Raw genomic sequence first — 12862 nt, forward strand, 5'->3', positions numbered from 1 at the left:
CTCTTTTACAGCTGGGGAAAGTGATCCACCATGAGGTGCTGTGACTTCCCAAACAGCAAGTCCAGGCAGAGCTGGAATCAGAACTCTGGGCTCTGGACTGTGTTCCCTCCACACAGCAAGATTCTGTTGCATCAGTTTCTCTCTAATAAACTGAAATACTTCGTTTTCCCCGCTCATTATGGTCTTAAACTTGTCAGTTGCCCCAGATTAAAGCCCAGATACCACGCTTGTGCATGCCAGGTAAATACAGCTGAATCCTTCCCATGCAGTCGGACGTCACTTAGAGCACACCAAGCTCTGCCATTCCTGAACAACACGCCTACCTTGGTGTGTTCCTATAATTTAACTTCTTTATGAGGATAGTTTGTTGGCCTATGTCTCAGCGAGGCTAGATTAGCCTGATGCTCAGCTCCCAACCTGGAGGAGCAGCTTTTCGTCCAGTCCCTCCCCTTGGGTGGCTCTCAGGAGTTTAGGCTCCCGCCGGCAGAGTTCTCAGGGGCACTGGAAAACACAAGCCTTCCCACCATGTCAAGGTGCAGTCCCTGGGGAAGGCTAGAAATGCATGTAAAAAAATACAAAAATTTTTTTTCAAACAGTTTCTTTTTGTGATTGTATATGACCATTTATTACACTCGCCGTGTGTAACCTCCTTCAGCAAGTTGTTTTGGAACTCGTTGCCAGGGGATGTTTTGAAGGCCAAAACTATAACTGGGTTCAGAAAAGAATTGGATAAGTTCATCATTAGGATAAGGTCCATCAATGGCTATTAGCCAAGATGGTCAGGGACACGACCCCATGCTCTGGGTGTCCCTAAACCTCTGACTGCCAGATGCTGGGACTGGACAACAAAAGATGGATCATTTGATAATCGCCCTGTTCTGTTCATTCCCTTTGAAGCATCTTGCACCGGACACTGTCAGAAGACAGGTTTCAGAGTAGCAGCCATCTTAGTCTGTATTCGCAAAAAGAAAAGGAGTACTTGTGGCACCTAACAAATTTGTTAGTCTCTAAGGTGCCACAAGTACTCCTTTTCTTTTTGTCAGAAGACAGGATACTGGGCTAAATGGACTATTGGTCTGACACAGCATGGCCATTTTGTTCTTATTTTCTCTGGGCTTTAGCTTTCCCATCTGTAAAATGGGATGATAATATTTCCCTGCCCCTCAGGTTGGTGGTGAGGCTTTGTGTAAGGCACCATCTACATTTACGGTGGTGTATAGAGAACGTATACTGCACCTCTCCTCAGGAAGGGTAAAAATAGCAGTGTAGATAATGAGGCATAGCTTAGGTGAGTGAAGACATGCCAGACCCTTAGGGCACATACCCTAGACAGCTCTCCAGTGCCCAAGCAGTGCCTCCCATGTCTACACAGCTATTTTTAGCAGTATAGCATCCCTGCTGCAGTGAAAGGCTCTGGCGGGGGGGCAGCAGGCAAAGACTCGGGCAGCTCCTCCCGCCAGAACCTTTCACTGCCAGGTGTAGTACACACCAGCATGGATACAGCCTGCTTTTCACTACGGCATGTAGCTACACGTGCCCTACATGTTGCTGTCAGCGTAGACAAGGCTTAAGTCATGTTTGCACAGTGATTTTGAAGCAGGCTCGAGGAGTATGTTTCCTTTTAAATTACACAAGAAGCTACCTTTTCTCTGCACACTCAATGTACTATTCTTTGCATGCAGGTACCATTGTGTGTTTCCTCACCTGCTGAATCAAGACAAACCCCTTGTTGTTTGCAACTGATTGGACTAGCTCTTGCAAGGATTTGTAATGAGTGTTTGTATACCAAAGCACACACAGAGGGAGCAGTGTCCAGGAGATTCCAGCCCTGGCTGGGCAGGGATCACACCTATTGCTAGCTGGGTCTAGTACGGCTTCTGTCCCAGCCTATCAATGGTAGTCACATCCACCAACATAGTGAACATTGTTCTTTAATTATTTTTGCAGAGCTTTTTGATAAATCCATCCTTTGCTCCTTTTGTGCATTATACGTCAGGGTAGTTATTTTACATGGTAAATTGGTTGGGACAGTGACTGTCTTGTGACCCTGAATTTAATACCAATCATAATCCCTTTTGCTTCAAGACACAAGAAGTCTCCTAACTGCTTGGGGATAGGAGGAAACTTCCTCTTTGGGCAGGTTTTTCGGTAATTGTTCACTGTAGGTGTCTTGCACTTTTCTCTGAAATATCTGGTGCAGGCCACTCTCAGGTGGCACTTTGGGCTGGCTGGATTCCTGGCCTGCTCAAGTCTGGCAGGTCCTGTGTTTTACTACCCATAATAAATTGGCCAGAAGCAAATCTCAGCAGGCCTGAGTTCAGCAATGCATTTGAAAGTAAAGGGAATGACGGGCTGTTCTGAGCCATCTTGCAGAGCTTTGGCTCTCCCAGCTCCCTCGGAAATGAGCATTCATGATTCTATAGAGTATGCTGTCTTGTCGTGTCATTTGGTTTAGGTAAACGAGTGCCCTTCCTTTCATGGGCTTGCTACATTTTTTTTTCTCACTGTGCCCCTTGCAGGGAACTTGACCCCATTTTGACAGAGGTCACCCTGATGAATGCCCGCAGCGAGCTGTACCTCAGATTTATCAAGAGACGGATCGTCTCGGACTTTGAAGTGGAAGACTCCATGGCCTCGGAGGAGGTAAAGCAAGGTAATCCCTTGAATGCCATTGCTTCTCTGGCTCTGTCTTTACAGCTCCTCAGTGGGTAGCTGACTGGGTGAGAGCAGGCACCGCTGTGCAGCGGCTCGTTGAAGGCAGCTTCTGGGATAGCGCTCTGGAGGGCTGGACCATGTGGCATGGGGACCCCCATTTTCACAATAGCGTTTCATGCATCCAATCTCCTCCACAGTCTGACCCCTCAGTAGCGCATCTCTTGGAGCATGTCCTCCTCCTTCACTGTTGGGAGACCTGAAGAGCAGTGTGCACAGGAAACCTGGCCCTCTAAGGCATAGTCAGGCTCTTCTGCTAGCTGGTTTGGAGACTAGCTTCTACCTTCTGCTACTTGGTCTCCTTTCTCCGCAGCTGGCAGGGTTGCACGTCGGACTTAACAAATGCAAAGGATGGACTCTCCCGCACCCACCCAAAGCAGGTGGACAGTGCCATTGTTGAAATTTGGAGGTGACATCACATCATGGTGTTGCCCTGGACCTCATTTGGTGCAGGGCTTTTCTTCTATCTCTCTCCCTGGCTGGCAGGTGTCTGGCATGCTTTGCATGCACTACCTTAGTTCTCTAAAACAGGGTTCTTAAATATTTTTGAAGCATGGAAGGCAGCTGAAAGAGGGGAGAGTGTGTCATGGACACCACCACTTTCTTTCATGGCTGCATGGGCCAGCTCGCACTAGCATCTGTCTGTTGTATAGTAGCTGGAAACAGAGGTGAGCCAGCAGCATGTGACCCACTCACTCTCCGCAAATCCAAGTTTGCGAGCCATGGCACTAAAGCAAACTGCCCCCTTTTCGGTGTAGAATCCTTAAGGTAACGAAGTCTCTCTCTGAGCAGAGTGAACTTCGATACACGTAGGCTGGAGATCTGGGGAAGGGAGCAGTAGCCTGGGAAGCGGTGAGGAATTTAAATGAAGGGCTCGTCTGGTGTCTTAATTGAGGTCATGGCTAGCTTCCATTTTCCTCTCATATCCCACTGGGTGCTTAGTCTCACTGCTGGAGTCCTGAGGATCCTGTAATTTACACCTTGCGCTTTCGAGGACCCACAGCTATAGCTGTCATCTTCCCAGCTGCAGTTTGGGTGGGCCTCCCTTTGGAGCTCATCTCTCCCACAGGAGGAGCAGCTGATAGATGAGTTCCATGTTTGTCCTTTGCCCAGTAACTAAATATGCTGCTTCTGCAGCTCACCCGGCTTCTCTCAGCTCAGGCAGCGCGACTGCAGCGCGAGGTACAGGATACCCCCAGAGTCAGCGTGGCAGTGCTGTCCGCTGTTCTTTGCTGCACAGTTTAGACACGCTTCGTTCAGGGCGGCAGGGTTTGTACAGTGTGTGCCTGTCAGGTGCCATTCAGGCAGGTCGCTGCTGCCCCGCTGAGGTGGCCGTGGTGAAGTGCTTTCGGATGCTCCATCACTGGTGGTGGTTCTGATTTGCTCTCTGCAGCACATCAAAAGTCTTTGGACAAGCTTCTCAACAACTGCCTGTTGAGCCGCACCATGCAAGAGCTGATTGGCTGTTACATCACCATGGAGGAGTACTTCATGCGGGAGACTGTCAACAAGGTAGGGCCTGCGTCCTGGGTAGCCTGGGGTGGGGACCAGGCCTTGAAATCCACAGGGGGATTAAGGAGGTGGAAACGTCTGGTTCCTGCTGCTCCACGGTCCTGCTGTGTGAAGACGCAGGGGGCTCCCTGCCACACGTCGTGTATGGGGATTCCATTCGTTCCCCTGGCCCCTTTCAGTAAACGACCTCTGCGGCGGTCATTGGGAACAATTTCACATGAACAATGTACAGAATTAATTGAAAAACTCCTTCCTAAGCTTCCCAGCCCAGTGTCCCCCATATTGATATGGAGTAAGGCTTGCAACCGGACACCCCCACGCAGATGGTCTGGTCAGACTCAGTAGGCTTCGCAGAGTTGCACCTGGCCACAGTCTCCTAAGGAAAACCCAGAGCACTGCTGGAGGTGCTGTTGGGAGCAGTTTTCCTCAGAGTCAGTAGTAGTCCAAGGGTGGCTTAAGGCGTTGCTGGGCTGATGGGGTGTAGAACTGTGGTCCTGGCGCCTCTTGGTAGAGTAGGAGTGTTAACCTTGTTGTCCTGGCTACGTTCTAACTTGGGGAATGACTCCACTGACCTGGATATCCTGCAGTGTCAGCCATGCTCATATACTTAGCTTCCTGTACTAAATGCTTAGTGTGCGCTGTTGAACAGCTCCAGGCACCACAGAGGTGGATGTATGTCAGGAGTGGATGAAGTGACTCCTCTGTGCAGAGCTTGTGACGTTTGCTGGATCCTGGTGTTGAAAGCCATTACTAGCAGTTTGCTCCTCAGCTTGCCCTCCCATGCGCTGCCATTGAGCATGCCATGCCAAAGGACCCTTAGCCAGGACTGGACCTTAAGATGCTTCCTAACGTGACATAACAATAAGTTTCACGTACTCCAAATTCCTTTCATGCCCCATGCAGTGCAAGAGACTCTTCCGTCACATGGTGACAAGCATGTATCTCATATCCTGGAGGGGGATGATGTAAATAGGTTGGGTTTGATCCCTATGAGACAGATTGTGTGTTAATAGATAGACCCCCCCAGCCTGGCTCTGATTTTTATCAGCTGCATATTGTGTTGTCATGTGGATGATTGATGTCAGGGCCTGAGGTCCCTGGCTGGGTGTGCTGTGGAGAGGCAGTGTGCTGCTGGGGGAGTGAGCACTGCAAAGGTGTGGAGCTCTCAGAGCACATAGGGGTTGGGGTGGAAGAAGGGGCATCTTGGTGATCTTCCCCATTCCATCATTGAACATTGAGAACTAACAAATGGGGCTGTACCCGTAGACGCTCAGCGCTGCTTAGGCTTGGAGACGTGCTGATCTGAGAAATAACCTGGCTAGAGGTGGGGCTGGGAGGGCTAGTTGCCCCAGGAAGGTGGGTGGGCAGCCTGCAGGAAGGGGGACCTGTGCTTGCAGCTGGATATTTCTTTGAGCCTTGCAGCCAAAGGTGAACCTGAGCCGCTCAGCGAACCTCTCAGTCACTTCCGGACTTGCTGGTCCCTTACCTGCTACCCTCACTGCTGTGAGTTTTCTTTCCCTTCAGGCCGTTGCTATGGACATGTGTGAGAAGGGTCAGCTGACCTCCAGCATGGTGGATGATGTCTTCTACATAGTGAAGAAGTGCATCGGGCGCGCCCTGTCCAGCTCCAGCATAGATTGTCTCTGTGCCATGATCAATCACTCCACCACCGAGCTGGAGTCCGACTTCAGGTAATGGGGCAGGCTGCCTGCAGGCGTCCCTGGGACTGAGTGCTGTCTCCGAGTGCCCCCTGGAAGGATGTGGGGGTGAGAGAAAATGTACACTATTTATCAGAAAAGGCCATAACTGATTTCCCCCCGTATTCGGATCTGGTTTTGTTGCGTACTTAGCAAACACAGCGTTTGCTGTAGGATGGTGTTTCCTGCATGTAGAGCCTATGGGTTCCCATGCTTCTAACCTCAAGCATGTCTCTTCTCTGCGATATGCCATGTGAAAACAGGCCCTTGTTGGCCTTGGTGGGGTGAATGGGTGCAAGAGCCTCAAGACCAAAAGTCATCAAAAGGGCTGAGAGGAAATCCGTGTAGTACTTATACATGTTTTACCTGCGCGATTGTACTGTCTGTGCTGGGCCACTTGCGGGCATTCACCTTAGAGCTCCACATGGCAGGTGAGGTTCCCTGGGGCCACTTCAATGCAGCAACTTGAGTCGCTGCTTGATGCTTTTGAACAGGGGGCATGTGGGTACAGAAATCAACCTGTACCTGTTTTGCATCCCGAGATGGCAGTAGCCAGAGCGAATACAGAAGTGACTGATCTCAACAAGCTACTGCAACCAGCCCATTTGGGTGAGAGCTCAGGAAGGAAGCATTTTGGCAGGATCCCTGGATGCTGGGCAATGGACATTGTGAGAAGCAGAACGATTTGGCAGGGTTCTGTTTGCCATGCCTAGATCCTGGCTCCTGACTTGAGCAGAAGGGAACTGCTGACCAATATTTGCTAGGCTAATTATTATATATCTGTGTCTATCACTTTATTCACATTAGGAATGGTAATAAGCATTAAGCACACAATATCAATATAACATTGTATATCTCTTTCTTGTGGTTACACGGCCTGACTTGGTCTGTGTTCGGTAATCCTGTTCACTGGTGCTATGTATCTCACAATGCTTTGCAAAGCTGAAGTCAACTTTGGCTTTAGAAAACAAGAAAGTTGTCAAAGGCAAAATACATTAATGTTCTGCCCAGTGCAAGCTAGGGAGGTACCTTCATGAACCAGTACCTGGAATGCTAGATCCACAACAGAGCAAAGGAAGGACCAGAATTGCAAGTTAAGGAACTGGGACAAACTGGTGGGCTGGATTTTAGTAACACAGAGTTTTGTAACTTGTAAAATCATCCTAGAAATACTCCTAGCTGAACTGTGTAACTTTGGAAGCAGCCTTCTGTGTAAGGTGAATTCAACAATGCTGCACGAGTCGGCTTCCCAGAAATTGGTAGCGTATTGAACCTTTTTTCCGGTACTAAAATATCATTGACTTTTAGCAGTTAACCTGTCCTGATATTGGTCTGTTGAGCGCATTTTATAGCGAACCAAAACGTGGTCGAGGAGTGGACTATACAATCTCCCAGCAGAAGTGGGCCATATTAATTCTCATATGTTTTTCCCAGGGTGAGTCGTGGCCAGAGGGCTGGGCTTGTGCAACTGGGCCTGACCTGATGCTTCTCTGTCCGCCTGATTGGTTTGCTTGTTCGGTTCTAAGGCACGGTGTGCTCTGTCCATCCCCAGGGAGGTTCTGTGCACCAAGCTGAAGCTGGGCTTCCCGGCCACCACATTCCAAGACATCCAGAGGGGGGTGACCAGCGCGGTGAACATAATGCACAGCAGCTTGCAGCAGGGCAAGTTTGACACCAAAGGCATCGAAAGCACTGATGAGGCCAAGCAGTCCTTTCTGGTGGGTTTTGTGCAGGCTTGGATGGAGGGGAGGGCAGGTGGCGAGGACAGAGGGCCTGGAGAATGTGAGGAAAGGAAGATGCTTGAATATCTAGTTTCCCAGGAACCAGAAAGTCTGTCTCATGGGCTTGAGTTATACAACCATGGCCTGAGAGTCAGGATGGGGCAGGGTGACCTCTGACTCCTGGAAGAAGGTTGATGCTGCATCTCCTGTGAGTAGGTCTCCCAAGTAGTATCCATTCCTCCTTGGATACTTAGCCAAGCAAGATCCTCCAGTCATCCCACAAGCTGTCATGACTGTGTGTTCCCCTTGGCTGGGAAAGTGGGTCTGCTCTGCTCTGAGATTAGCATCGATGCCATGCAGAGAGGCATTGGGAGCGTGCCACTTCTCCCCAGAGGGGAACTCTTGCACAGAAGGATTGCATAGGATGAATGAGCTCTGCTGATGCAACAAAGGCGGCCACTGCGCTTGGCGTGTGAGAGCCATTCCATTGTTTTCTCTTCACCATGCTGCTACAGCTGGCCATGTTTCAGGGGTCAGAGCCTGGAAGTCAACTTTACAGAGCAAGAAATGTGAGCGCTCGGGAGTGCCTTCTCTGTCACCGCTCTGCTGCTTCCCTCCATCTGGGGGAGCACTGTATAGATCTCAGCACACCCATGCCCTACACATGCATATGGGAGACTGCACTGTTTGACTGGTTCCTGATCCAGCACTGAAAGGGTTTCCCACTGATGGGACACCCTTGATGCCAAGCAGACTTCAATTGAAGTCCCTTGACTGGCAGCTGTGGTGATGGCTGGCACAGACCTGCATGCCCCTTTCTGATGGTTCCTTTTAGCAAATTTCATTGTGCTTGGAGGATAGATAACAACAAAGGCATGAGTGAAGGGAGGGTGCAGGCCCGATGGCTTTATTTCATTACACGTTTGGTGACAGGGCTCTGGATTTCCTGAAGGAAAGTACTTAAAATGTCAGCACTCCTGCCGGAGTCCCTCATTCACCTGTCAGCCCGGCTTGTTTTCCTGTCTCCAGAAAATCTCAGTATCGCACTGACATTTACTTCAACAGGTGAAGAGCGAAGTGTCACCGCTGCTGATGCTTTAATGAGGATTATCACAGGGCAGAAGAATTTCTGTGCTCTCCTGCCTGCCCATCAAAGAATTGCTTTTCATCACCGCTTTCCTGGACTTTTACTTGTCATCTGCTACGTACTTGAGTGTAAGCAGCTGGCTCTGGGCGTTCCCAACCCAGAGTGTTCTCTGTGATGCTGCCACAAAAGCGGTGCAAAACACAAGGGTGGGACTTGCTACAGGAATGAGGCAGAGAGCTGTCACTCAAACACTTTTATATATAAAACAGTAGTGGGGGGAGGGTAGATTGGCCATCACTGGAAACATATCATGTCTTCTACACTTACCTATTTGCAGGTGACTTACTGTGCAGTTCCATTATGCTCCTTCCTCTTTGTTCCAGGTGACCTTAAACAATGTGGAGGTCTGCAGCGAAAACATAATGACCCTGAAGAAGACTTTGGAGGTAATGTCTGGCATCTTTATTGGCTTCCTATAACCAGACTTACAATCAACTCCTGTCCAGCTGGGTATATTTTAAGGGCTTCTGTTGTGGAATGAGCACTCCAAGCCTCCTGTGGTCTTGGCCTAAATTAACTTTTATTGATCTTATTTAACCTTGGATGACCTGTCCTGCTAGCTCAAATAGCTTGGTAGAAAAATTGGGCTGGATGGGACCACTATCAATTCCTTGAGTCTATCCACCTACCTCCTGGTAGAATAGATGTAATTATCCCTAATGAATTTCAAAATTTTCTGTGAGGCTGAACCCTTCATTGTTTACAGGGATGGCAGTTTGTTTCCTGTTTTCGTTTTATACCTAAATCTTCCTCTTGTGGGGCGTTTACTACATGTTTGATCTGTATCTGAGTATTTGCTCATTCGCATACAGCATCTATGTCTGAACCTCTTTTCTCTTGACTGACTGTGTTCTGGTTTTAACCTTTCTTTATCACTCTCGTTTTCCAAGGCCAGGTCTACACTACAGACCTAAATCGGTATAGCTGTATCGCTCAGGGATGTGAAAATTCCACACTCCTGAGTGACATAATTATATCAATGTAACCTCTCGTGTAGACAGTGCTGTGTCGGTGGGAGGGTTTCTCCCATTGACATAGCTACCGTCTCTTGGGGAGATGGATTAACTACACTGGGGTTCTCAAACTTAATTGCACTGCGACCCCCTTTTGACAACAAAAATTACTACATGACCTGAGGAGGGGGGACCGAAGCCTGAGCCTGCCTGGACCCCTATCCTGGGCAGGGGACCAAAACCTGAGCCCCACCACCCCTGGCGGGGAAGAGAGGGCAAAGCCAAAGCTCAAGGTCAAAGGCTTCATCCCCAAGCAGGGGGCCTGTAACCTGAGCCCCGCCGCCCAGGGCTTGGGCTTTGGCTTTAGCAACGGGCCCCAGCAAGTATAAGCCAGCCCTGGCAACCCCATTAAAATGGGGTCATGACCCACTTTGGGGTCCTGACCTACAGTTTGAGAACCCCGGAACTACACTGATGGGAGAAGCTTCCCTGTGTCTTCCACTGTAGCTCTGTACATGTAGACAAACCCCAAATCTGCAAAACCATTTCTGCTGATTACCTTTGAACTCTGTTTAATGTACCTGGTTATTTTTAATAATGACTTATATTTCCAAACTCATTTTGTCCTGATTACCTATATGTGGTAGGCCTGTGGACTAACCAGAAGAAAATGCTGATGATACAGACAGGGACTCTCTTTAAAAAAAAAAAAAAAAAAAAAAAAAAAAAAAAAAAAAAACCAGCCATGAGAACTCGATATTTTTTTAAAGGGGATGCAGCTCAGCTGCTAAATTAATACCTAGTGTCAAAACAGAGTGACTGCTGTCCAAAGCATGTAAAAGATCTAGCCCATGCCTTGCAGAGCTTATAGCTAAATAGATGTGATCCAAGCAGCCGATGCAAGAAAGACTATGGGTGGGGCCGTGGGAAGGGGAACAAGTTACGAAAAACTTGTGGCTGGTTAGAGTTGAGCAGGTATCTTAATGGTTCTTAAATTAGCGAGGGTTTATCTTCAGTAGGTGTTAATACTTATCTGTATTTTTATTATTGGGGTGCGTGTGGGGTTGCAGTTGGGGAGGGAAGTAGTGGAGAAGGGCAGTGACTGAGGGCGTAGAGTGGGGAAGTAGAAGCTGGGGGGGAAGAAGGTGGTCTAGTTACTGAAGAACCTGATTTGCAGACACAATTGAGTAACCAGATTTGCCAGTGCAAACAAAGCACATGCAGACTTGTGCCTGCCCAAATCCAGAGGCTGGAGCTGCAGATCGGGTGCAGCTGGGAAAGATAGCCTTTCTCCATCTGGTACGCCATTTGGGGAAGGGACTGTCTGTTATGTCGTACAGCTTCTAGCACACTGAGGTGCTGCTCCATGATGGGTTCCAGGGTGAAACTGCAAAATAAATGAATATTAGTGCTCACCCCATTTCTGGTAGGGTTGGGCTGTTGATGTTCATTCCAGTAAAAGAGACACTCACGTTGGAACTTGTCCTTTTCTGAAAACACGGTTGAATGGACTGAAATCTCTCCTCTGGCCAGGCCAAGGGCTAGCTTGTCAGCGCTCCGTTAGACCTTGTGAAAATGCTAAAAGAACCCTCCACCCCTTGTTTCTCCATCTGTAACATGGAGATCAGTTCCCTATGTCTTGGGTTAGATGCACTTACGCCTTGTGACACGAGGCAACCAGGTGGTTCCACCTCCGTCTGTCTAGTGCCACGTTTCCTGCTCCACTGTGGTCTCTTTCCACGACAGTGGCATCTTTCTCAATGGTTTTCTTGTGACACCTTTTCTCCTCCTCTTTCCCATTTTCCACTAAGTCCCATCAAGCGCTTGTCTGGGACTATGGCTTTTGACACCCTACAACATGTCCCATCCCCTTCAGCCTCTTTCCTTGAATCACTCAGTGCTTCTCCAGCCTGTTGGCTGGTCCTTTGTAATATATCCGTGTTAGTTACGTTATCCCACCAGCAGACACCAAGTGTTCTCTGCAAGCATGTTGGGGGTGGGCAGGGTTGTGAGGGTGAGGAGGATTTATTTGTATTACTGCAGCAGGGTCCTGTTGTGCTGGGTGCTGTACAAACACAGAATAAATCCCTGCCTCAAAGATCTGACAATCTGCTATGCCAGGGCAGAGAGCGCCAAGTGTCCCATAGTACTACAGTCTGCGTATGGGGGTATCTTTCCCACAGAGCGACTGTGCCAAGCTGCTTAGCCAAGGCTTTGGGGGCGAACAAGCTGAAGCCAAGATCGACAGCTGCCTCGCTGACATGGCTGCAGTGTCTAACAAGTTCCGAGATCTGTTGCAGGTGAGCTGTTTGCCGTGTAGGTGGTGCGCTCTGGCTGAGGTAGCCTGGCTTTGCCACTCGGCTGGCTCTGAGATGCGCTCACAAATGGGAGATCATCAGCCCAGGACCTGTGCTAACTTTGGATCTGAGTCCAGTCCATACGATGTAAGATGGTGCAGAGGGGTCCAGCTTTAATGGAAGGGGAGTAAACACTGATCGTGTGCTGAGTAACAGTGATGCCTCCTGGCTGGGGAGGGATAAGCATTAAAGGCAAGCTGCGGAGCAGAAGGAATGTGGTTCCCCTTGCTGCTTTGTGCTAAGCAAAGGTGGTCTTGCCAGGTAAAGGTGCAGTATTTTTAAATTAGAACCATGAGTTCTCAGATCTTCCCTTCTTCCTCTTTGGGGGGAACCTTGGCAAGACCTCCAGAGGGTCTGTCTAAGGATGGCATCTGAGGCGCTCCGGCCACCCCACAGATGTAATCCAAGAACCAGCATCTCTCTTCCCCTATCGAAATATCCAGCTTCTCCGTCTCTCAGTGGGTAGCTGCTGCTAAGGCTACAATCTCATGACATCCTTGATCAAGTCCTCCAGCGAGCTTGCCAAAGAGAGGGAGAGGAAGGCCTAATGTCTGGTGTATGGAAACCAAGCAGCAGAGAACTTGGTTTGAGCAAACCCTGAAGCCATCTTTCACCTTGTCAGAGGAGCGGGGAGAGCAAAACCATTTTCTCTTGCTTTGCCATGCACTGTCCCCAGCTTGCGTGGAGCCTCTCCTGCAGGTGGTATCCAAGGCCCATGGCTAATGCTGAAACCACGCAGGAACCTTGTTAAAGCTGGATGGGA

At 49.2% G+C, this 12862-nt stretch overlaps 1 protein-coding gene across 4 annotated transcripts in view; it reads left to right on the plus strand.

Moving 5' to 3' along the window:
• COG4 (component of oligomeric golgi complex 4) overlaps positions 1–12862 on the plus strand; it is a 29353-nt gene that overhangs the window by 11274 nt on the left and 5217 nt on the right. For all 4 annotated transcript variants that reach the window (XM_038367743.2, XM_043495189.1, XM_038367744.2 and 1 more), the window contains exons 9-14: positions 2520–2653; positions 4106–4224; positions 5749–5915; positions 7474–7639; positions 9113–9175; positions 11926–12042. In XM_038367743.2, the coding sequence (XP_038223671.1) occupies positions 2520–2653; positions 4106–4224; positions 5749–5915; positions 7474–7639; positions 9113–9175; positions 11926–12042 (766 nt within the window). The remainder of the gene's footprint in view (positions 1–2519; positions 2654–4105; positions 4225–5748; positions 5916–7473; positions 7640–9112; positions 9176–11925; positions 12043–12862) is intronic.

Source organism: Dermochelys coriacea, chromosome 12, assembly GCF_009764565.3.
Source record: "Dermochelys coriacea isolate rDerCor1 chromosome 12, rDerCor1.pri.v4, whole genome shotgun sequence".
NCBI classification, from domain to species: domain Eukaryota; kingdom Metazoa; phylum Chordata; order Testudines; family Dermochelyidae; genus Dermochelys; species Dermochelys coriacea.